Source organism: Ursus americanus, chromosome 2 (assembly GCF_024610735.1).
Source record: "Ursus americanus isolate L20-20 chromosome 2, mUrsAme1.1.p, whole genome shotgun sequence".
Classification (NCBI taxonomy): Eukaryota; Metazoa; Chordata; class Mammalia; order Carnivora; family Ursidae; genus Ursus; species Ursus americanus.
Window position 1 is genome coordinate 4,226,267 of NC_142128.1, and position 26,035 is coordinate 4,252,301.

At 47.5% G+C, this 26,035-nt stretch overlaps 1 protein-coding gene and 1 long non-coding RNA gene across 5 annotated transcripts in view; one reads left to right on the top strand and one right to left on the bottom strand.

Annotated features, from left to right (window-relative positions):
• The window catches only part of RNF216 (ring finger protein 216), a 144,738-nt gene that overhangs the window by 37,217 nt on the left and 81,486 nt on the right, over positions 1-26,035 (bottom strand). The window contains exon 14 of one of the 4 annotated variants that reach the window (XM_045813393.2): positions 1,706-13,249. The exons of the other annotated variants lie outside the window; for them this stretch is intronic. Coding sequence (XP_045669349.2) covers positions 13,205-13,249 — 45 coding nt within the window. The 3' untranslated portion in view covers positions 1,706-13,204. Of the gene's footprint in view, positions 1-1,705; positions 13,250-26,035 lie in introns of those variants that run through there. 4 annotated transcript variants of the gene reach the window in all.
• Positions 18,430-24,979, top strand: LOC148110458 (uncharacterized). Its single transcript, XR_015726690.1, has 3 exons — positions 18,430-19,596; positions 20,274-20,348; positions 22,424-24,979. It is a non-coding gene; the product is annotated as an uncharacterized LOC148110458 (long non-coding RNA).

The window sequence follows — 26,035 nt, forward strand, 5'->3', positions numbered from 1 at the left end:
TTTTTTTTTTAAAGATTTTATTTATTTATTTGATAGAGATAGAGACAGCCAGCGAGAGAGGAAACACAAGCAGGGGGAGTGGGAGAGGAAGAAGCAGGCTCATAGCAGAGGAGCCTGATGTGGGGCTCGATCCCATAACGCCGGGATCACGCCCTGAGCCGAAGGCAGACGCTTAACCGCTGTGCCACCCAGGCGCCCCCTGAGAAGGTGAATTTAAAGAAAGATTTGAGGAAGGTGAGGAAATGAGTTTTATGATGTCTGGGGGAAAGGACTCCAGGCCACTGGAACAGCAAGGAGTGAGGTGGGAATGCCAGTAAAAGGAGACTGGGGTGTCCAGGGCCTGGTAGGCGATGACGAGGACTGTGGCATGTACCCAGAATAAAGAGAGGTTGAGTTGAAGAGGATTTTCTCTACAAGGGCCTGAGTATGTGAGTCCCAAAGAACCCCTATGTGTGGGCACCCCTTTCATGGAAAGCTCTGAGCCATCCTGTCCTAGGGCCCTGGTCTCCTGCCTCCAATTTCTGTCTCTGAGAGGGCTGAAAGGGCAGGTGGGCAGGAGAGCAGGGGTCGTGACTAAGCCCAGTCCAAAGGGGCTTGCTCACAGAAGATGCTCAACACAATAGTACGAGTTTGTGGAATCAAAGTCACTTATAGGTATGATGTTTATACTATGAATTGCAACCCATTGGATGGGCTGTGAAATCATTTTAGGAGATTATTACCAGTGTTTATTTGTTTGTTTATTTTTCAAACTATAACAGAAAAGAAGATACTGGAGTGCACTCCACATGTCAGGTCACTGTTCTGTAAAACTACTGTTTTGGTTATATACAAGTATATTTACTTCCATACTGGTTTTACGGTTTAGGGGTCATTCGAAACAGTCTGAAAGCCATTAACTTAGGATTCATTCATTCATGAACCAAAAAGTTTACTTTCTATTTTTATTTTATTTTTCAAAAGATTTTATTTATTTGCGCAAGAGAGAGAGAGAGTGCCAGCGCACACACAAGCAGGGGGAGCGGCAGGCAGAGGCTACCTGTGGAGCAAAGAAGCCAATGTGGGACTCAATTCCACGACCCTGGGACCATGACCTGAGCCGGAGGCAAAAAGCTTAACCAACTGAGCCACCCAGGCATTCCAAAAAATTTATGATTTTTTAAAAAGATTATAGTTATTTGAGTGATTGAGAAAGAGAGAGAGAGAGAGAGAGAAAGCGAGCTCAAGAGCAGCGGGAGGGGCAAAGGGGGAGGTAGAAGAAGACTCCCTAATGAGCAGGAAGCCTGACCCAGGGCTCAACCCCAGGACCCTGAGATCATGGCCTGAACCAAAGGCAGACACTTAACGGACTGAACCACCCAAGTGCCTCCCAAAAGTTTATTATTTAAAAAAGACTGATTTATTTGAGAGAGAGCGCCAGAGACAGCGTGCCACGCGCTGGGGAGCATGTGTGTGTGTGGGGGGGCGCTGGCATTGGGAAGGGGGGGACAGGGGGAGAGGGAGAGAGAGACACTCTCAAGCAGACTTCCCACTCGGGCGGCAAGCCTAACATGGACGGGGCTTAATTCCACAACCCCAAGATCATGATCCGAGCTGAAATCAAGAGTTGGGACGCTCAACTGAGTGACCTAGGCACCCTGAACCAAAAAGTTTTTTTTAATTAACTGATTTGAGAGAGAGAGAGAGAGAGAGAGAGAGAGAATGAGTTGGGGGGGGGGGAAGGGAGAGGGAGAAGCAGACTCCCTGCTGAGCAAGAAGCCTGATTCAGGACTTGATCCCAGGACCCTGGGGTCATGACCTGAGCCAAACGCAGACACTTAACCGACTGAGCCACCTAGGAGCCCCCAAAAAGTTTCTTTAAAGGATGAGAGGCTCTTTCTCAACAGGAGCTTCCAGGAAACACTGAGGAATTTAAAAATGGCCCCACCTCTGGTTTACCCTGGAGCTAATGCTTTTAGTGAGGAACAGTGCAGAACAACAGCCTTCATGAGAGCTCGTAGCAAAGCAACGTATTAGGAAGTGGTGAATCTAATAATAGATCATCTCAAACTGTCGGAAATAAACACTGCTAGGACTTGGGCAGAAATAAGCCCAAGCACATCTCATCTCTGCTCACTGCAAGGGCTTCTCCTGGGCTTCCTGGAGCTTCTGGGAATCCTGGCCTGGCAGGAGCAGCCAGCAAAGCCAGCTCTTGTCCTGCTCAGATTCCAGGAAAAACCAAAAGACGTATCCCCCACAATATGCTTCAGGACCACATCTCTTATTTTCATGTTGTTAGCTAACGGGACAGGGGTGTTGAGGGGAAGCAGACAATAAAAATACAGGCCCTCACAGCCCAGACCTCAGAGAGAAGTTACCCTTGCTCTCAGAGTTAACATGAGCACTCCAGCCTCCTGTGCAGCTCCACCTAATCTGAGGAATGGGAAGATGTTACCTGAGGCGAGAAAAAGGGGAAATCAGGAATATGCCAGTCTGACCACACTCCAAGGGAGAGGGAGGGCACCGGCCAGCTTGAGCATCTCTGGCCTTGTCACAGCTACCATCCTGCAGCAGTGACAACAACTAGCCATGCGCTCCCTCTCAGACGTGCATGCGGGGACAGATGGCATGTGCCGGAAGGCCAACTTGAGTGTGTGATAGTTCTGTGACTGAACTAGCATTCTGGTTTGTCTCTCAACCTCAACGTGTGGATTTGGTTTGGGTCAGTGGGAGGAAATTCAGCTTCTGGACCAATAGTGCCAGACAAACCCCTGGCCCTGGCACTCTCTGTGTTCACAAGGCTCACCAGGGCTGCCAATGAAAGATGCAGATCCCGACACTGTGGACCCGAGTGGGTCCAAGAACCTGCATACAGACCAACTTCTTGGGATATTGTTAGTGCAGGCTTACAGATGGTGTTTTAGGAAGCCCCGCCCCATTACAGCACTGCCTCCCTGTGAGGCCTTGCCTTGGGGGCTTTCCTCTGGGACAGTCATGACTACAGCTCCCTCACGGAGTTGGTTTCCCACAAGGGAAAAGCAAATAAATGCTAATTAATGTCCCATACCCAAGAGCCTGCTCAGTGTCCCTTTATGAAGTCTGAGTAGATACTACATACACTTTTGACACTTTTTTCCTCCTTGCCAAAGTCAGGGGGGAAAAAAAAGGCCTTCTGTACATACTGTCCACTTTTATCTTAACCTAAGGTCTGAGAATGTGCTGTGAATGAGCAAAGTAGAGAAACCAGGCCCTGACACTCAGGCCTGACAAGCAGGGATGAAGGCCATCTTGGCATTCCTATGCGCACCTGGTCTGTCAACAAGCTGGGAGATCTGTACAGCTGGGTTTAAAAAGTAGCAAAATATACATACATACATACATACATATATATTTAAGGTTTTATTTATTTGAGAGAGAGCAGCAGAGGGAGAGGGAGACGCAGACTCCCTGCCAAGCAGGGAGCCCGACACGGGGCTTGATTCCAGGACCCTGGGTTCATGACCTGAGCCGAAGTCAGATGTTTAACCGACTGAGCCACCCAGGCATCCCAGTGAAATGTATTTCAAAATACAATGAAAAAAGAAACAGTGAGACCTATAGCACACACCATTCATGTAAATGACAATCACACTGCTCAGACTACTTTCTCAAGGCGTACACACATTTGGGGATGTATACAAAATGCTTAAAGCGGGTGTCTCAGGGATGGAGGTAGGAGCAGGGATTGAGAGATGAAGAAAATAAAACAAGACAGGGGTTCTTGCACAGCTGATTCTGATGGTGTACCCTAAGAAGGAGTGTGGCTGACTCAGATTCGCAGACTTGGTTCCAGCCCTTACCCCCAGACTAAACACACTGCCCCCTTTGCCCTGGGTTACTGTCCTCATCCTCCCTAGCTTTAAAAACAGGTGTAGAATAACTGGATTAACTTCCATATTCACAAATTGAAAGGCAGAGTATTACCAACAGGGCATAAGCACAAAAGTACAGGTGTATTCTGGGGTGTATCTTTCACTAGTGCGTCTATTTTGGTTAGGTTTGTGGATTTATTTCATCGACTTAGTCTAAAAATGACTCAGTTTTAGAATTTGAAAAACCCTGAAAAAACTCTGGATAGTAAAAAATCAAACTAGTAAGAATTAGTATATACTCAGAAAGATGGGTCCTGACAAGTGAGAAGACCTCATGGAATCTCTGATCCTGGGATACACATGGTTCTGTATTTTTTGGACAGCTTTATAGATATTAGGACTTAGCTTCCCCCTCCCCCCCTTAACCATTTGGGATGGAATTCTTACAGTGGAGGGAACATAATCCAATCTTTTCCTGATTATTCACAGTTATGGTCCTGTGGTACATCCACGACTCTGAGCTGTAACCAGGAAAGCCACTGGAGTCTATCAAGATGTTTGGGCAGTCTGTCCCTACCCCAAATGTCCCCAGGCCAGTGGGCCCTTGGAGTCTTCCGTTTGGCTGGATGGTTTCTTCCCTGCTTTCAGGTGACCCCTTTTTGCTGCTGTTTCTATGCTTAACCTGACACGCTTCTTCTTTCTCCCCATCTATCTGTTAAAGAGCTGAAAACCAGATAACTATGCATTTTAGAACTGGGTCTCAAATAAGAATAGACTGATCTAAAGGCAAATCTCTAGTGTTCACCTTGGAGGACAGAGCATCACAGACTGTAATGCTAACTATTTTGGATGCTTCAAAGGCTTTTCAGATTAGCTCCTGCTACCAGTTCAGTGTAGAAGATGAGAAAAGGCAGCTGTGGAAAATTCTTCTCAAAAATGATGATTTTAAAAGCTGCTCTGGCTTGACCTTGATGGACCTCTCCTAACCTGATTATCTTCACCTCCTGGGCCAACACTGTGGGGGGATGGTACTCTCCGCCTTGGCAGACATGTCTGTGGGGACTGTGGGGGTACTAGGTCAATCCCCTCACCTTGTATTGTTTCTCTGAGGGTGATCTTCCAGCCTAGGCAGAGCGCCATTCAGACCAACACCACTCTTTAGTTATGGCGGTGAAGAAAGATGCCTATGTTTTCATAATTTACCAGACGACAAGCTTCCGTCTTGCCAGGACATATTCAATCAGTTCTCATCAACAGGCTTTCTCATGAAACCCAACCCACGGGGTTAGTGCAGCGGGAGACCCAGAAATGTTACAAGCCTTTTTAGATCTGGTGCCCAGGTATCACTATATTCACCCTAGTTTTTAGGGTCCCTGAACTTTAATGAAGCCCTCTGTCAAGAAAATAAAGCCTTAAAGACAGTACAGATACGCAGTATCTGGAACTGTGATAGCAAATTTGTGTTTAATGGGGTTAATCAAACAGGGCCTGGATTTATCTGTATTCTCTCATTTGATAAAATGGAAGAATAAGCTGGGGATATCTGACCCACCTTAAAACACCCCACAAAATAACCCTAGATTGTTATGAAGTGTATCTTAACACAATTCTAACTTAAATAAAGTCAATAACTTACCTTTGCAAAATGAGGACATGTTTTTCCCCAGGACTCAAGGAGAATGGAATTACTCTTGAAGAAAGCATGACAGGTTTAGAGATCATGCGGGGGATTTTTTGAGAACTGCTTGGGAGGTACAGTCTGAGCCCAGATGTGGGCAGCTCTGGCATGTAGAAGGTGTTTAAAGACACAGTTTGGATGAGATCACCTGAGGCAGGTGGGGACAGATGCACAGGTAAGAGCCCCAGGGTGCTCCAGGAGTGGTGTGCAGGGCAGACAAAGGGAGGACCAGGAAGCTTCCCAGTGAGGGGGTAATTTAAGGTACTAGAATGGGTTTCTAAAATGGAAAGATGACAAAGGAAAGAGGGAGCGAGGGAAACGGATATGCACCATGGATTGGCAAGCTCTATCTTTTGGGCTAGTTTGTAACTCTACATCCCTCTCTCTCAGCCTGAGTAGTGAGGCACATCCTACCTACATTTCTCTCTGGTGATGTCTTGTAAAATCTGAGACAGAATTTCTACCATTTTGTAGTCCTAGAGTGACAGAATCCAAAGCCCTTGCAAGTGGTGAGCTTCCTGGAACCAAGAGGAGGTACAAGTAACTGACTTAACTCTGAGCCCCATCCCACCACTAAATAACACAGATGATTCTTGGCTCAGATTCTCTTAATTATCAATGGGCTAGAACTGCAACATTCATGAAACATAAGATCACAAGTCAGTAGTAGCAGCTTCCCAGAACCACCAACTTCAGCTCTAACTAAACAAGGAACTCCTAGGTAGACATTCAGGGTGGAATGTATCAATATGCTCTTTCCAGTATGGTTGGCCTTGTGGCAGGTAGTCGTACCTGGGAGTGGATGTAGAGGAAGAATGGAGCCTCCGCAGAGTTGTTAAAAGTGGGTTACATGATGACCCTTTTTGATACCGAATTTGGACAGTGACTTCTGGAAAACTTGGGAACAGGAGAATGGGTTCTTAAAGGAGTGGCGGAGGTCAGGGTGGGAAACCACCAAAGCGAACAGTAAAGTGGGCTGGGGAGGCGCACAGTGCTCTACATCCCTTCTCTGTGGCGACTGCTTTCTCTCCGGCACTCCTGGGACAGGCCCTGTGCATCTGCATTTCTCTGTCTTCCCGATACCCTCCCTGCTGACCCTTCAATCCTGGTCCTTTAATAATGCTCATTGCCCCTTTCCGAATTGGACTTTGTGAGGAGGCAGAGGCCTTTCCCTTGAACGTGGCCCGCGTTAATTCTTTGTTGACCAGTGCAATCTCTCTAGTTGCCTTTTGGTTCCTGTGCCTGGAGAAAGACATAAACATGTCCTGCTGAAAGGATTTTACGGCTCACCACTCTGGGTTGATGGCATGGAGGAAAAAATGACATGTAGGAAATTAAGTAAATGGCTTCTGGAGTGTGGTTTCAGGTGCACTTCTGGGCTGGTAATTGGAAAGTCCCCTTGGACTTCTTTCCATTTTTATTTTTAAAGCTCACCAGCCTTCCCCACCTGCTGTCCCAACTCCTGAAAGGAATGAAGACAACATAATATAGCAGAAGGAGCCCAGGCTTTAGACATTAAGACAATTTGTTGCTATTTATGCTATGGGCAGGCTCCCCGGTCTCTTCTCAAAGACTTACTCTTCAGATCTCCCTGGAGGAGTATAAAGACAAAATGAAAAAAATACGTGCCCTCGGGGATGATGTCTGGCACTCAGAAGCGGTCCCTCTGCTGCCGTCACGAGTGGGCTCCACTTTCCCGAGATACCTCTGACGACTCTGCCATTTCTGTTTCCAACTCCCGAAGGATTAGAGCATCAGCAACAAGCCTCATGTTCCCTGGGGCTTGTTTTCTATACTTGCATGTAGTGCAATCTGGGTATATGCCTGTTTTTTTTTCTTTTTCTTTCCTCATGGTTTGCACAGCGGACTCTACGATGACACCATCCACTTACAATGTTTACTAAGTGCGCGCTGAGGATGAAGCAGAGAGCAGGGTGTCATCAGCAGTGCTTGATGTTATCGAACTGTATGCTCTCTTCAGGCTTCAAATATTAGCAACAGCCCCACATAAGAGCCTAATCCTTCAGCTGTGAACCCTGGCAATACTCTGCTTGGACTACATCTGACCACAAAGTCCTTTTCTTTTGTGTTCAGGGCCTTGCTCACTGCCCAGGGAGTGGAAGGCCATTTATAAACCATTCACCTGCCCTCAGCCACACAGCTAGCTCCTGGAAAAGGGATGGAAATCAAGGGAACCACACATTTGTAAAAGTTTTTAGGATGACTTTCCTCCAAAGAATTCACAGTTCTCCCAAATTTTTATCACAAGGAGACAGAATTCTGTCTTCCCAGAAAGAACAAAGGTAAAGCAAATTTAAGAGTGTAATCACTTTTGGGGCACCTGGGTGGCTCCGTCGGTTAAGCATCCGACTCTTGATCTCAGCTTGGGTCTTTATCTCAGGGTCATGAGTTCAAGCCCCACACTGGGCTCCACACTGGGTGTGAGGCCTACTTAGGGGAAAAAAAAAGGTGTAATCACTTTTGATCCTTCTTGGCCACTTCAAAATTCACTAATTCTGGTTTGGTATCAACTGAGGAGGTATAATGATGGGCTGTTTAATTCTTGTCAAGGAGGCTAAGAAAACCAAGAATAACACGGCTTTTTGATGTGTTGCAGACGACAGTCCCCTTCCTCTAGTGCTGGAAGGAAGGTCCTGTCCTTGACCTTAGCTGGAAGTCAAGGTGATCCCATTCTTCACAAGTGCCATTTATGCAGCAGGCTTGCAAAAAGAATGTTGCTGCCCATGCTGGTAGTTTTTCACCTTCTCCTTAAAAAAAACAACAACAAAACAACCCTCCCGCCCTGTAAAAAAAAAACCACACACAAATAAAAAAACCCTCTTCAGAGTAAACATTAGAGCTGGGCTTTCGGTCATTCCCTCCTACTACTACTGAAGTACGACAAAAAGGAGTCTCTCTGGGGCACAGGAGGTATGAGTGGAGTATGCGGGTCAGAGAAGGGACGAACAAAATGCTAGCCTGACACTGTGGCATGATGAGCAGCGCGCGGGGGAGATGCCCAGCTTGGAAGGCACAGCAACAGGGCCACCGACACTGGTCTCAATAGAGAAACACTTCATGATAAACAGCATGGACATGCCACTACTTTTCCAATCCCCTATTCCTTTTATTTTCCCAGTTCATAAGCTTTGACAACTCCGGTTATGGTATGACTGTCTTTCACATATTTCTGTTACGGAAAATAGCACAACACTGTTTGGTTAGTACATCACCCACCGGAGGTCTCCGGACACCTTTCTTACATTCCTACTCACATGGCTCTTTCTCCAGTTGAAAACTAGTCCTCTTCTTCAAAATAGGAGCGGTTTGTTTAATCAACGATTTTTAGTTCTGCAGGACATAATACTATAAAGAATATTGGAGAACATTTAACGCAGGCAGGTGGCTACAGATGGTCCCCTCAGGGACAGTTATCTAGTCCCTTGCTCCTCAAAAGATAAGCAGCAATGTCTGTACACAAGCTCCTGGGTACGTGCAGAACAACCTGGGCTCTTCAGAAGGTCAGATTTTGCTATTGGCAATTATAGGGAAGTTGACTATATTCAATCATTATCCATTCGTGTACTCAACGCCCCTGAAATCATCACTCCATCTTGCTTCAAATGGAAGGTGATCAACAAGCCCTTTCCTGGAGGGCAAGAGTCCAGCAGTAAGACACCAGAAACGTATTAGAGAGTGAGGTGTCAGAAAGGGCTGGCAGTGAAGTCTACAACTGTTCATGTTTGTAAATCAAAGACAACTATCAAATTTAGCAAATATTGCTGAAAATGAAAATACTGTGAAAATGAAAATACCAATGCATTTTGGAAAGCACTCTTGTAAACGATGCTGACACAGCTTCAGGACTGTATATAAACTGTTCGCATTGAGCACTGTGGCTGCCTGCCGATGCAAGGACCTAGTGATGCGGGGAGGCAGGCTTGCCTGCTGCCATGTCATGCTGGGGCAGCTGCCAAGAGGAGATATTCAGGCCCAAGGGAGAATGCTGAGCTGATTGTCTGAAGACAAACCATCTTTTATTGTCTTGTTTGCTTATTCTTGAGTATACATTTTGGGTCCCGTTAGCTAGAGTGGCTTTAAGACAAACCTTAGGATGCCACTATCTCAAACACTGTCACAAAAGTTTGATAAGGGAGAAATGAAATCAATACTGAGTCCCTACCACTCTGATTCTAAAGCATGCTTAATCCCTACTCCTACTTTTTCATTAGTTTCTTCATTCAAACCTAAACATGACCTCTGGAAGCAGAAATGCAAGTAAAGTACTGATTGTGAGTACGTCTTCTAACACCGCATGTTGCCAATGTGACTTCCCTCCCGTCTTTTCCAAGCTGTCTTCAGGATTCATCCGCAGCCCCAGCTCTCAGTTCCTGTTACAGGGCCTGCACAGGGGGAATGTGCAGCGGTGGCCATACGAGCACCCCACCTACAGCTTTCCTGGAGGGCAAGAGTCCAGCCCAGGAAGGTAGAGCTGAAGGTCCACAGTAGCAACTGCCCTAGTCACACATCCACGTTCCTAGAGGGCTTACAGTGCTTCCCCTGAGCACCTGGCCCCGCAGAGAGCTGCCAGAGGACAGCCTGCTCTGGCACTGCTAGTATCTGTTTTCATTCTTAATTCTTTCCTCACAGCAACTGTTCAAAATAACAACAGATGGACAAGAGGATACAACTTCACTAGAAGCCACTGCCTTTTGCCAGGCTCCTCAAGCTCTGCTCTACTCAGGCTCAGAAGCAACTGCTCCATGTGCCTGGATGAAGGCTGACCTGGAAATACACAGGGGAGGCATTTGCTAATACTCTAATTGATTTGTCTTTGGCTCAATTATTAGCCCAATCATAACCGGTCCTGCTTTTTATTGCTCTCCCAACAATCTGACCCAGTAAAAAAAAAAAACAAACAAACACAAAAAAACAAACAAACCAAAAACCCCACATCATTTATTTGTGGCTGTTATGGACTGAATGGTACCTCCTCCCCGTAAGTTCAGATGCTCAAGTCCTGACCCCCATACCTCAGAATGTGTATCTACTTGGAAATAAGACTTTTAAAGAGGTGATTAGGTTGACAAAAGGTACTTAGGGCAGACCCTAATCCAATCTGACTGGTGTCCTTAGAGCAAGAGGAGATTTGGACACACAGAGCGAAACCAGAAACCAAAGATGCGTGTTCCCAGTGGAAAGGCCAGGGAAGGACACAGGGAGAAGGCAGCCACCTGCAAGCCAAGGAGAGAGGTCTTAGAAGAAATCAAACCTGCTGACGCTTTGGTCTTAGACTTACAGACTTCAGAAAAATAAAAATAAATTGTGAAGTGTGAAAAAATAAGTTGCTGTTGTTTAAGCCACCCAGTCTGTGGCATTTGGCTATGGCAGCCCTTCAGCGTTAATCAAACACTAGATGGCGGTGCCTCCAGAGCACTCGTGATCCCCTCCTGCTGCCCTCCGATCTTCGTACACGCTTAAGACTCTAAGTCATGATTCTTGGGGGGACAGATGGGAAACACAGACTGTGGAGACTATGACTAAGTCCCAGAAAACTAAGAATGTCACCAATTTATTTCTAATCCAGATGAACACACGGCTTCCTGGAAGTAGCTGCCTCTAAACATGTGTTTACTTTGGGGAAACAATCTTGTAGTTATAGCCATTAATTAATAATTAATTAATCAAAATTTTAAACAAGTAATCTCTACACCCAAGGTGGGGCTCAAACTCACGACCCTGAGATCAAGAATTGGATGCTCTACCGACTGAGCAGGCGAGGTGCCCCTCTATCAGTTACTTTTGTTTTCACTAATGATGTCAAATACTCGCACCCTACAAAATGATCAGGCTGGAGAGTTATGTTTGCTAAATTTAGTAAAAAGAAGCAAAGCAACCAGCCTTAGAATAACCAACCCCACCACCTAATAGGAGTGGAGTGCTTGCAACGTGAAGAGACAGTTTATGCTAGTGACCAACTTTGACAGGAATGAGACTCTGAATATATTTTCTGGGAACAAAGAGAGGTCTCCAGAATTCACAAAATACATGTTGAATTAAATTTGCACCCATCTTCCTGTATCCTCTCGCCGGTACCAACAACAAATAATTAACGATGTTTAGGTGTGATTAATTACATCTATTTCAACAAATATTTACCAAGCAAGACAGACAGTGTGTTAGGAAGTGGAAATAAAACCACGAATAAGACTCTGTCCCTAACTTTGAGGAGATGGTAAGGTTCAAGAACCCAGCTGCCAAGCAAAAGTGAGATGCAGTTTGCCCAAAGTTTTAAATTTAAGAAAAGCCAGAGATCTGGAATTTTATACAAAATCTGATTTTATATATCGGAAGCTAATTAAAAACTAGTTCCTAATGTCGGTGAGGACTCCACAAGCATGGCTGTGGGCTGGATCTGGCGGGTGTGTGTGTCTACCTTACAACTTCTCGGTTTGCACGTCATGGGTCAGGCCTAGGACTGGATACAGCAGGGGACAATTACTGGCACCAAGGAAACATTCACAACCTTGGCTCTAAGCTGAGTTTGTACATTTTGTACATTCATCCACTGAAAACTGCTATACTTGCCAGCTGGTCCCCTATTGTCCTCACCACTCCTCACCCACCTTTGTAAAGGAATCACATGCAGTTTTCCTTAACTATTGAGTGAGGAAGGGGCCAGACTAGAAAGAGTGTCAGAAGCCTGGAGCTCTAGAAGCCACTGTAGGTTCTCCCTAGGTGATGTGAAGGAATAGCAAGGTTGACTTGGCATTACAGGGCAGCCAGGAGGGAGGAGACTGGGGGACGGAGTGCCAAAGACCAGGGCTTCAGTCCAGCATGAGACTCTGGGCCAGGTGGAACAGGAAGATGGAAGGTTCTGAAGAACCTCTTCCATCTGGCTAAAGAGAAGAAACCCAAACAACCCTAAGAACCCACAGCCTATGAGAAAAATCTGCTGCCCCAGGACTCCTAGGAAAGACTGTTCAAAGAGGTGCCGTTGCTCACTCACTTGTAGGAGCACGAGGGGAGCCTTTAAAGCAACGTGGATGCAAAACGGTTAGTGCTTCAGCTGTAACATGGTAGAACTCCCACAATTTAACTGAAAGCTTAATTTTTTATTTTAAGATAACAGCGTGGAAAGCAGCAATGGTCCTGCAGCACTCAGATGAGGCGCCATTTAGTCCGTGGCTGTTACGAGCTAGTTCCTGCACTTCCCGCCCACTGTCTCAGACGCCAGACCAGGGCCATCGTGGGCCCGCGTGTGCAGCCCCAGGCTGCGTCTCAGTGGACGGGGAGAGGCGGAAGCACACAGATCCCGAGGCTAAGAGCACCAACTCTATCGAGTTCGGGTTCCAAACAAACTCCCTTTTCCCCAGCCCCGTACCTGAGAAGTTTATGTAAACTTTAACACAAAACAAAGCTGGCAGTGAAAGTGTTGACGGCAGGTGTAAAAAAACAAGACAAGCCCTGTCCCGGCAGACCTGCAGCAGAGCCAGTGAGCAGCTTCCCGCAGAAGAAACGGTGCAGGGCGCTCCAGGCTCACTGCTTCAGTCCAGTCTACCTGGCTGTGCGGCTCCCCCAGCTTCAGTGGTGCTCCTGGGACACAACCGACGCCCTGGACACCCTGAGAAGGCACAGGAGGGGGGAGAGACATACCTGGAAAGAGTAGCCCTGAGCCGGAAAAAGCTGATCCAATCTAAGACCTTATTTTTATGGAGGAACAGCACTTTACGCCTAACAACTGGAAAAAAAAAAAAATAAAGGACTCACAAACACACAGGATAATATGAGAACCATGAAATACAGAAAAACCACCTGCCTTCCTTAGGTCTCAGGCTCAGAGTGCTTCCCCTCTAGCCATTGTCCCACGCTGTGATTTCAAGGCTGACCTTGGGCCCAGGACCAGGTGTGCGTCCAGCTGGGCTGCTCCCACGGGACAAGAGACTGCATGCAGGACACAATCTCACCAAGGTTCTATTTACATTGCTTTTTCTTTTTTTTTTTTTTAATTTATTTGTCAGAGAGATTTTGTTTTCCTGCTGAGCAAGGAGCCTGATGTGGAACTCGAACCCAGGATCCTGGGACCATGACGTGAGCCGAAGGCAGATGCTTAACCAACTGAGCCACTCAGGTATCCTGGGGTTATTGCTTCTTAAAAGACAAACCAAGTAAAGCCGTGTTAAATGACCTTCTATTTTTTTTTTTTTTTTAAAGATTTATGAGAGAGCGTGAGTATGGGGGGGGGGTGAGAAAGAGGGAGAGGGAGAAGCAGGCTCCCTGATGAGCAGGGAGACAGATGCAACTCAATCCCAGGACCCTTGGATCATGACCTGAGCTGCCGAAGGCAGACACTTAACTGACTGAGACACCCAGGTGTCCTGTTAAATGACCTTAAGAAGAAACCTAATCAGAGGCCCAATTTAAATAAAATACCACTACAGAATCTAAATGTGCACAGCCTTCCCACCCAACATTTTTTTTTTTTTTAGAGATAGAGACAGCCAGCGAGAGAGGGAACACAAGCAGAGGGAGTGGGAGAGGAAGAAGCAGGCTCATAGCGGAGGAGCCTGATGTGGGGCTCGATCCCATAACGCCGGGATCACGCCCTGAGCCGAAGGCAGACGCCCAACCGCTGTGCCACCCAGGCGCCCCCCCACCCAACATTTTAAGAGCACTCTGAAAGAGCTTCTAAGGTGTGGAAAGCTGCAAAAGACTTTACTTTGTATTATTTCTAACCTGTCAGGGTGTTCATTTCAGAGCAAGCACGTATTACTCGGGAGACTGCTGAGCACACATTTCTACTCATCACTTCCCTGCCTTCGAACGCTACGTGCTCTACTTGCTGTATGTGCGTCAATGTCTTCAATCTCACTAAAGGTGCGCGCGACAGAAGTCCTACCCGTCATAGGATGTGATTGCTAATGATATAACCATTCTTTTGGCTTTCTTACCATTTCCCCCACCTTTCTACCATAAAGGAAAAAAAATCTAAAAAAGAAAAAAATAAGATGTAGACCATGATTGAAATGTCCATATACAGTGTTTAGCAGATGATAATAATAACAAACCCTTATAAAGGCATTGTTGTAAGCACCTACAATCAGGATCCTCTGGGTGGAAAGAAATTACTAAGAACCAGTCTGGAATCTGGCCATTCAATTGCTAATACTGAGGGTTAAGAAGCCAAACAGCTAATCCCATTCTGGGCGTGTCTGTCATTACCTCACTACCATTTACTGTCCAGGGTCCTGGGACAGCTGCTCAGCACATTCCAGGAAAGAATCTGCCCAGAGGGTGGGTCATACATGCGGAGGCCATTAGGGTTACTGAATCAGAACCCAGGAAAAATCACAGCAACGGGATACTACAATGTGAAGGAGTTGGACAATTAATTTCCTGTTCCCTTCCTGGTTCCAGCAGAAGTCAGTGGATTACTCCTTTACACACAACAGCACACAATCTCACGCCCCACCCTCAAAGCAAAACCACACATGACTACCAGGTCACCAGATTCTGCAACTGTTCTTCTATAATTAACTGTAATGTCTACTTTCTGCTTGATTCCTATCTTGATCCTGGAGGTGCTGGAGTTTCCTCCCAGTTCAGAGATGAGCTCTCCAGTGCAGGCTTGCCTAAATGCATCCCTACTGAGCCAAAGGGCGCTGGCTTGAGAACTGGCAAGCATCCAGCCTGGGGCCAGAATCTAGGCTTTTTTTGTGAGGCTCTGGGGCCCTCTGCTGGCTGCCTTCTGTAACTGTTAACTCCTCACTAGACTAGTACGAAAATCACTCTTGGAAATCTACTACCCATCTTGGGGCCATCGACAAGGCTTTCTATTCACTTAAAATATCCACGTACAGAGAAACACAACACAGCTTTATGTCATCTGAGCTCCTGCAATGTAAATATTTTATCCACATCTCATGAACAGGATCTGCAGAACAATATCTTGTGACTAGTCTCAGGAAAGGAAAGAACTGTCAACGGTCTGCCTGCCGAGATAATCCTCTGATGAGCATCACTGTCTCACCAACTACATAAGGTTAATCTTGTCACACAGACAAGTGGTATTCAGAGAGATGAGTGTGACAGGGCTCCCCACATAACCGGTGGTCAGGAATGCTGGGTACGTCTGAGTCCACTGACTCGTCCACTTACTAAATGGTGACCACAGGTGGGTGGGTGCTTCATCTCCCCCAGCTTCGGTTTCCAAATCTATAAAAGGGGATGTAACAGGGCTACGGGACTGAATGAGAACTCACGGGCAGCACGTACAGTGTGGCGGCACACAGCAGTAACTGTCCGTGTTAGCTGCTGCTCTGCGACGCTACCACGACTGCTCACCTGCTCACCGCCCTGCCCTTCCCGCCCGGTTGCAGAACACCATGCCCTAGGGCATCTCCAGCAATCAGGATGGAGAGGCCCCTCACACAGAAGGTGACAGAGCCTATTTCTGGACACTAGCTCACCAAGTGAGAGCTGGCTTCTCTCACTTAAAAAACAGAAGGAGACCAAGAGCTGACAGCACTGAGAGTGACAAAGGACTGGACAGCAGGTCTGCAGAAACAGCCGAGGAGACCGGACACTGCAGGGGAGCAGAGTGTGAGCACCTGGAGACATGGGTGGCACGGGGGTTTACTGGTTGCTTTCCAATACCCCCCCATCCCCCGGACTGGAAATGGCCCTGAGCAGAGCAACAGGGAAATGTATGGGAGCCCCAAGTATAGGATCTTGAAAAGAACACTGAGTAAGGTTGCCGAATCTGAGAGGAGGAGCTTAGATAATGCAGCAGGATGAGTGACGAAGGCCAGCACTGGATGAATGCTTATGGACTAAGCACCTTCTTACCTTAAGTCATTCAATTCTGGTAACAGACCCCCCCCCCGTCCCCCGCCCCGCAAGGGTGGTATTCTCCTCCCCGTTCTGCCACATGAGGAGACTGGCATAGGGTGAGGTGGGTGGCAGAATGCCACACTGCTACCGAGACAGGGGCCGGGGTCTCAACACGGGCAGAGCTGTTCCTGCCGAGTCCACCGACAGATTGACAGCCTGCTCTGCCACCACCTAGGGACTTTGGGCCAATCTCTCAGGCCCAGAATGGAGCTGCACAGGGAACACTGTTGCCTGGCCCACCTCCCAGGGACAGGCTGTGAGGACGCCAGGGAAAGTTGGGCGAGGCCTTCCGACAGAGGGGAAGCTGACCAGAGAGCCCCTCAGCAGTCCTCCCTGCCTGGTGTTTCTGGGAGCTGACGTCTGCACCACATAATCAGTTATTTGACAAGGCCTGAGCTCTAGGTGCTGTGGCAATGGATCACAAAATCAATCCACTGAAATCAAGCAAGTGAAAGAACATTCCTGTCATGGAATCCGCCAGTGAAATGTGCTGTTGCAGGATGCAATTAAAGAAGAAAGTGAGCAAAAGCAAAAGCAAAGCAAAGCACCAAGAGAAGGACCATATTTCTGTGTGTGCATTTAAAACACCCGGTCTTATGGGAACAGCCACAGGAGTGCCTTTAGAACTCGCCCGGGGGGACGCCTGGGTGGCTCAGTCCATTAAGTGTCAGACTCTTGGTCTCAGCTCCGGTCTTGTCTCAGGGTCATGAGTTCAAGCTCCATGCTGGGCATGGAGCCTACTTAAAAAACAAAAACAAAAAACAAAAAACAACTGGCCCAGGAACAGCTAGAACATCACACAGAATCCAGAGCCAGCCCCCATCACACTCTGATAAAGCCAGCCGCTCCCCGCCAGCTCCACAGGCCAGCCCGCCCATGTCTGCCTTTCTGCTGGTGACAGATGGTCCCGCAATGAGGGCGGCAGTGCAGTGAGGCTGTACGAGGTGCACACTCTGTCTTCATGCCGCGAGCTGCCCTCACTGCTCTCCCCGCCTCCAACCTCTTCTCACCTCCAGTCCCTCCTTCAAACTGCTCTCAGAATATCCTTCTGAGACACTGAATGTGATCACGTCGCGCCGGTTTCCCACCTTGGATGGACTTCCCACAGGGACCGTCCCCCTCCCAGCCACGTCACCTCCCCACCCACCCTTGGAAACACTTTCAATATGCCACATCCTTTTCTGGGAGCCTCTCCGACTCCTCTGTCCCTCCCTACAGCAGCCTTCTAGGTCCAGTCCTGGAGTTCCTTCTCCACGATATCTGACTCTCCCAGGCAAAATCAGTCAGCAATCCCCCCCTCCCCATCCCTGCCATTGCCAGGCTCTGACGGCTCCCCTAAGCAGCCAGCTTGCAGCTCCACCTAGCTACAAATTTCTGAAACACGACCTGGGATCCCCTTGCCTCCCCACAAAGCTGTTCTTAGTCTCCCCTGTAACACTAAAGAACACTACTACCCACTAGCTAGTCCTTCCAACTCCACCTGAGATCCCCCCACTCCTGTGTCCTGAAACCACCACCATTTCTGGCTGAGACCACAGAAGGAGCTTAGATTTTGATTCTTACTATCTCTCCAGGGCCTGCCACCGTGTCTCCAACAGCTTCTACCCTTCTGGGAGGAAAACCACTAGCCCTATTCCAGCGCACATCTCTTTCTAGCTTATTCCAAGGGTTTTCTCAAAGCCTCAAGGGTCAGACAGGACCCTGAGCATCAAGGGTGGGTGTCTTCCTCCTTCCTAAGTCTACCAACTGACCACATCATGAATGTTTCTCTGTGCACATTACTTGGGTAACGTCAACGACAAATTTCGTTAACTCAACTTGGGACAGTTTTATCTGGTGAGCTGGCCCAAGCCTCACTGGTCACAACTCCCACATGCCACAGACAGCCCACTGGCCTGCTTGAGTACATTATTCACGGGCCCGGGCGTCCAATCAAGTGCCACACTTCAGTTCTGAGTTTACCAATGGGAAACACTTCCAGAGTGGGAAGGGAAAAGACCACACTCAAAAGCAAGTTCAGAGCCAAGGCAGTGGCCTCAAAGTATGCATGCAGGATCTTCTAAAGAAGGTTACAAAGGTGACGGAAGGTGACAGACTCCCTGTGCCACCACCAACCACCTTGAGGGAACATGTTCACGCTCTCAAGACACAGCTTCACGGGCACAGCTGTCTTTGTTCTTCTCCCACTGTTTCGTCACCCCAGCAGCTGCTCTCCTCACGGCAGGGACAGTCAAGAGATGCCCGCACTTAAACAGCAAGCATGCCTGTCCACTCAGAGGACAGCCGAGAGCACAGGAGGTGCTGTGCTGCCAGGACAAACCGCACGGGCTTTCCCCTTTCTCAACTGCAAAGTTCGTGGATTCTGTACCTCAGGGCTGGCCCACACTGGCTTTTGCTCGAACATGGACTCTAAAACTTCCTATTTTGTTTTGAAATCCTTTGGAAACACCTCCAAAGCTACTTCACAAAGTAGCCCTTCACAGCTGTCAGTGTCCCTCTGGAAGGGCAGCCAGTCTGAGCTGAAGAACAGACTATGACACTTTTCCTTTTAAAATAAGCAGCATGTACTGGAGGAAAGAGAACTATGTGCAACCCTTTTGGAAAGAATTTTTGGAAGTCTCAAGAAAATGGATTTTCTTGGACCCAGGAGTTCTACTCTAGGGGTCTATTCTAAGGAATAATTCTAAAAAAGAAGAGGCTTTGTGTATAAAGCCCTGCACTGCATTATTTGCAGCAGCAAAAGTGGAAAACACTTTATACCCTGGACTCGGGGCACATGTCATTCAACCAAAGCACATCTGTCGGACGCAGGTTTACAAACAGTTTAAGAACGCAGAAGGTGTTTCTATCAGGCTAAGTGAAAAAAAAAAAAAAAAAAAAAAAAAAAGCTTGGCATGACACGGTACTTATGGAGCAATTACGATCATGTGGCAAAAAGTAAACGAGAGACCACAAGCTGAAGATACAGCATCTCACGTCAGGAAGAGGGAGATGGGGACCAGAAGGATCTGTGTGAGTCTGAGCAAGTCCTGCCCCCTCTGCTTCCTCATCAATAAAAATGGGGAAAGCAAGTACCTGGCAGGATCCCCGCAAAGATAAATGAGAAACTGTGTGCACCCCATAAAGGAGAGCTGCTCTTCTCACACAGCGATGAGAGGGACAGCTGGGGCCTCCTACATTCCTCGCCAGGCCAAGGTAGGTGCAATGTTATCTCCTTGCTCTCTGGGAGAAGTAACCTTGGCCACAGGCACCCGGGCATCATAACTTTATTTTTTAAAGATTTACTTATTTATTTGAGAGAGAAAGAAAGAAAGTGCGAGTGTGCATGCAGGAAGGGGCAGAGGGAGAATTAGAGACAGTCTTAATTAAGCACTCCATGCTGAGCGTGGAGCCTGACTCCGGGCTTAATCTCAGGACTCTGAGATCATGACCTGAGCCGAAACCAAGAGTTGGACCCTTAACTGTCACTAGAACCTTCTAAACAGATGTGCTGGCCTCAATCTTGGCTCTGCCGTCTATGGTGTGTACCTTACCTCTGAGCCAGGTAGAGGCCACTTTTAGGCAACCAGGCTTGAATAATGGAAACGTGAGTAAGGCATAAGGGCCCACAGCAACCACCGGGCTGAATGCAAACAGGCCCATCAGGCGACCCATCTCGAAATAGCCGTAGGCCCTAACTCACCCAGGGGCTACTTGTGAACGGGCATAGGTACCACAAAAGGGAAATTCCGTATGTTCCCATACCTCCTCAGTCCCCCCTTAACTCTAGCCCCCCCCCCCATGTCCTGGCAGACAGCCTACCCTCCGCTGTCCTGTCCACCGCTTCCTTGCAGTGTGCTCAGTAAACATCTCTCTCTCTTGTTCTGCCTCAGGTAAATCCTTCCACCACCTGCGCCAGCGGCCCCCACCTGATCGGGTCACCCCACAAGCCTCAGTATCCCCATCTGGTAATAAGGGGGTAATGACATCTCTTTCAGAATTACTATGAAGCCTGGGGATAGTTTTTAAAGAGCTTAGCACAGCAGCAGATAATCAATGAATTGTACATTTATTGTGGGGGGATGTGGGGTACAGGACAGGGCAAGGGAAGCTTTTAAGGAAAAACAGTAACATTATGATATGACAAGTTACATATAGTGAGAAGGCTGGCCGTGGCTGAGATAAGGACTAGATAAAAGCAGACGGTGACGTGTGAAGAAGGGGGCAGAAAAGCAATTCAGCCTGGCCAGTATGTGACACTGATTTGTGATGGCCGAACATGGGGTTCCACTAGCTAGGCTTTCTAAGCTGAGCCTGTGCATTAAAAAGCAAAAACAATAATAAAGAAAACCATCCTGATGCTCAAACTACTGCCAGTCGTCGTTCTTCCTGACCTGCTGCAGGAAGCACCAGCCACCACTCCCGGAGTGTGATGCCCCTGGGGTTTCTGGAAAGAAAGCATGGCTTATGTCAGTGGCTGCGAAGATCACCCCCAGGAGTTGTGTAGTGTTCTCAGGTCTGCTCAAGGCCCTGGGGCTTGTGCCCTGGTTGCCGAGAGGAGGGAACAGGGCAGCCTCTACTGATACCTTAACAGCCATTCCAATGGGCTCTCAAACAACTACTGCTCAAGGCACACCCTTAGCTTTTGTAGGGTACTCTCCTGTAGCAGGAAGGAAACGTGGAACTACTGCTGGGGCAGACTGCTGCTCCCCAAGCCCAGGCTCAGGCTGTGCAGGGAAGGGCCATCACTCAACACTTTGTTGACCTGCTCAGGCTGAGCCCAAGCGCCCACCCCTGCTGCCGTGGGTGGCACACCGGAGGAAGCCGGCTTCTGCTGGCTACGCCTGTGCATCCACTCAAGCCCGCCACCCTCGTTCCTGGCTGCTCATTCCACACTCTGCCCCTTACAGGGAGCCAGACCACAGAGAAAGAGAGTGAGCCTTCAGTGACTGGCCCCGGGCTGCAGGAACCAGGAAAGCCCCCCACAATTGTCATCCACCACAGATGTGGACACAAGGGTGGCAGCTGGAGGTGGAAAGAACACAGTCGCCTTGAACACAGACACCTCCTTCTCTTTGCCCCACAGGCTCTCAGGCCTCCTCTGCCTTCACAACTAGATGGGTAACTGCGATCCATGTCAGGAGAGGGGACTTCCACTGGCCCCTGTCTGGGGTCAAGCTCTGCTGCGGCCTGTGCCTATTCCTCCTCCTCACACAGGCCAGCAGGGTTGAAGGACCCAGGGTGCTAGACAGGATTTTTAAGTCTCTGGAAGAGCAGGGCTATAGAAATTGTTCTGTTATTTTATTGTCCTGGATGCCAAGGGATGCACACTAAATACTGCTACTCTGAAAATACAGCAAGCTCTAAGATGAGCTCTGTAGAGGCAACTTCTACTACCTTTCCCTTTCTTCCCCCAACTGAAAGGACAAAGTGAGGAGCTGAAAATGAACGGGGAGGGGCTTGTTGGGTAGGGAAGCATGCCTGAGCCCCCTCCTCTCACAGACACATCCAAACAGCAAGTCACCAAGGCTGGAAACGCTGAGCTCAGGGGTAATTAAATCAAATTAATCTTGGGAAAAGAGCTTTAAATATTCAAAGCCCCATTAATCCTCACGCCTTGTAATTAAATATGTATGTTAAGAAGGCTTGGACAAAAGCAAAACATTTTCAACATGTGAATTCTTTACATTCATAGCATTATAATGCGTTCTAAGTACTGATCTTGTAGAAAACTATGTGAAAAATTCAGTGAAGTACACGTTGTAAAAACATGGCAGAAAGAATGTAGCTACAATCTCTGGCCATCCTGACCTTTAGAAAAATGAGCCTTGATAAACATCTTCACTGTTTTCAGGCTCCACATCATTTGCCCACTGATAATCCCCACTTAGTTTTAACTCTCCCTGGTCCTTACCCCTTTGGGTCTCGACAGGGCAGGAATACCTCCCTCCCAGTCTTGGGAAAGTTCTTTGCTTCTGTTGTCCTGGGATCCTCTCTTCTGTTTTATTTTCTTGTTAAAACATCGATTTGTGTCATCTTCCAGGGATAACCTTCTCCTTGATAATCAACCACTGAAGAGACTGCGGTCACCCCAACCTATTGTGTCTTAGAGGGAAGATATCCAACTTCTGAAGATTAAAGGTGCCACCTAAGAACCTTACAAACATCCCTTTCTTTAACCTCAGACGACCCAGTGAGACAGGCAGGCATCACCATTACCCATTCTACAGATTAGGAAACCAAGTTACTAACAGAATGAAGAACTTGTCTAGATGACACAGATTATGCCCAAAATTCTTACTGTCATTCCATAATTAGCATACTACCATCCTGTTGTTTTCGGTTTTCCAGGAGGAAAAAAGCAGCTGTTCTGATGAGTTTATTTATGTTTGATGGAAGGTACTAGCTTTTGGAAATGAAACTAGAGAGGTGATTCGAGCAGTAAATAAACATCAGAGGAATGGGTACATCCAATCAGCAAAGTCTGTTTTCCGTGTATTGACTGTGTTCCCGGAGAAAACTTACAACACAGATTTTAGTATCAAAAGTTTCTACTTCGTGAATCTCACTTCTGCACGGTTACCAATATGGACCCTGATACAAGTCTAGGTCTAATAGATGGAGGGAGCCAAGCAGTTCAAATGAGTAAGATGGAACTTTGAACATCGAAACTGCATGAAGCTCTGCCAAGCTTTCCTGGAAGAGTCACGAGAGTATTCTTAACAGAAGACATTCCTGCTCCAAGTCCTGGATTCCTACTGCTGGGCAGCGAGGACACCAGGCTCTCGTTCTGCTGTTAAAAGCACAGAACTGTGAAAAACTGAAGGGCACTTCCAGCAATGATTCGTCTTCTTTCAATTCTTTTACATAGAGAGAAGAGCGTAAAAAGCTATAAAAAGCAGACAGTTATTGAAGTAGGGTGAAAACTGTATATAATACCAGATACGTATCCAAAAGCTACAAAGGAATGGAAGCAGGAGCTACTGACTGGTTCATTCCAGACAGACTGAATGTCAGGGGGAGAAGGGGTTTGGCTAAAACCCGTTTTCTGTCCCGGAGTTGTTGGGTGTTTTGTTTTGTTTTAATCTCTGTTGATACAGAGATTACTGGTGAGAGCAAGGACACCCATGTACACGCTACTAAGAAACACAACAGGCATAAATGAAGACAAAGTGCACTCCTCTTGTTTTAAGCCTCCTTCGGCAGTCTTTCATTCCAGAAAAAAATAATACACATACTTAACAGATAAACCCTTCACATTTATACAAAAGGGGCCAAACACTCACACTGCACATACTTTACCTTGCTGTTTTTACCTTATAGTGCATTTTCTGGAGAGGTTTCCTGACCAGTACCTACAGATCAATCTTATTTTTTTGGGATGGGTTATGTAAAATTTTGTCGGTGACTCTAGCACTGGGTAATTCTCAATTTATCTATCTCACATTCTTTTAAAAGAAATTTTATTTATTTGTTTGAGAGAGAGAGAGAGAGAGAGAGATAACGAGTAGGGGGAGCAGCAGGCAGAGGGAGAGGGAGAAGCAGACTTCCTGCTGAGCAGGGAGCCCAAGGTGGGGCTCAATGCCAAGAGCCCCTAAGATGGTGACCTGAGCCAAAGGCAGACGCTTAACGACTGAGCCACCCAGGCGAAAAAGGGCTGCTTTTGATAAAGTATGATACAAGCCCCTAAATGACCATGGTTAACAATACCATACAGATCACTGTGCTTTTCAAAATAAAATTTAATAGACTCTGAACTCGAATGTTGATTAAACGAGGAAACCGAGAAAAAGAGTTCAAAGAACTGAATAAAGGAAATAGCCTTTTTCATCAAATGGATCTACAAAGCTCAGGGTATGTAGGATTCTGCTGTGGCTCCATTCTTCGCGGCAGAACAGGAGGACAAGGCGAGGAGACAGCAGTTCCCGGTGCGGGGCTCGGCTGTCAGTGTGCACGTGCACTGGAGAGCCCACCGCAGGGCAGTGCCGCCTTGGGATGCCCACCCTTCCACACAGCCCGCTTCAAACACCTGGCTGGTGTGTGACACGTGGGAAAAAGCGACAGGATTTACTTTCAGTTTTGAGAACTGTGACTTACCCCAATACTCTGTCAACTATGGCCGCATTTGTAGTATTACAAAAAAAAAAGGGAGGAAAAGAAGAAAAGAGAAAGACAAAACATCTCAAGACCAGGAGGTAGGGCACCTAGAAATCTACCTCCTCTCAGTTCTACTATCAAGTGATCAATAATTCCTCTTTCATGAAGCTGTTTTCAAGAAAAATCTAAGCTATGTGTCCTCTAAAAATGATCTTTCATGCTTTTAAACAAATAGAAAATATTATTTCAAAGTAGTTTTCCTTTCCTCCTGTACTTTCTATAAGCAACTTTTTCACCGCTAAGAAATCTAGCTTCAGGACTGTAATTCCATGACAGTACACGAGTAAAATAATCTAGATATGCACAGTTCAAGAAAGTGGTATGTGAAGGGGCAGGGAAGTTTGTATTTTATGTTACTCACATCTTTAAAGTCCCTTTCTAATTCCTGTTCCTCTAGAAGACACAGTCAGTGTTCCTCAGAAGCCAGATGGGTTTTGGCTAAGGTCCCCAGGTCACAATAAAGGCCTGAGATTTGTCAGTGGCCGGGGCGCAGTGAAATGCTCCTCTCCCTGAAATATACACCGCTCAGACCGTAGGAGGAGGTGCTGCCCTCACCACAAGGAAACTGCCACCACAGCTCACGTCGGGCATGTCAACCCATGTCTTCTACATACATCTGCCAGCACCAAACCACCCTTCCAAGTAAGCGGGGCTGGTGTTATCCTCACTCCACAGAGGAAAGGTGGCGGGAAGGGCCTTGGCTAGCTGAGGGCTGAGTTAAATTCAGGACCTTTCTCCTCTGACGATGCTCTTCTTCCCATATTTTGTGAGACGGGTAAGTGCATGTGCTTGGTCCCCCACAGCATAGACAGCGCACGGAAGCGTACTAACTCACCGAGTTGGGCTGGAGGGGACTTAACAGATGAGCAGACTCAGACCTGGAGGTGAAGGGCTGGTGGAGGCACAGGGCGCACAGCGCATGGCCCTGAGAGGACGAAGCCAGCCCTCTGCACTCTCCCCACAACTCTGCTGCGTTTCCTTCTGGCTCACACCACCAGGGCAAAGAGTCTGTTTTCAAAAGCCTGTTCGGTTAGAATAAGAATTCTGGAGGTTTTTACGTACTGATAGAAACAAAACAAATCCCCTTCTCTAACCCCGTGTACAGACAGCGAGAGCCTGGGAAGAGCATTCATTTCCCCTCCTACCAGCAGGGTCTCTACCGGGTCAGCTTGTGGTGAAAGCCCACCTCCACCCCGAACGACAGAGTACAGACACCAAGCAATTTTGCCCGACAGCAGTATTTTATTGTTATGACACTGTCTTGTGACCCACTTTACTCCCTGCTCCTTACTTCTCGGTTATAAGCAGTAATTAGTAATGTCAGCGTTCTGGCTCGATTGCTCCTGGCCCATTAATAATGCAAGAGCAGGAAAAGGATGGATGCATAAGTGTACAACAGAGGTTTCAAGGTTAAAAGCAGTAATGGAGAGAGCAATGGCGGGGGTGTGGCGGTGGTGGTGTGCAGGTGGTGTTGGTAGGGGAAGAGGAGAGGATATGT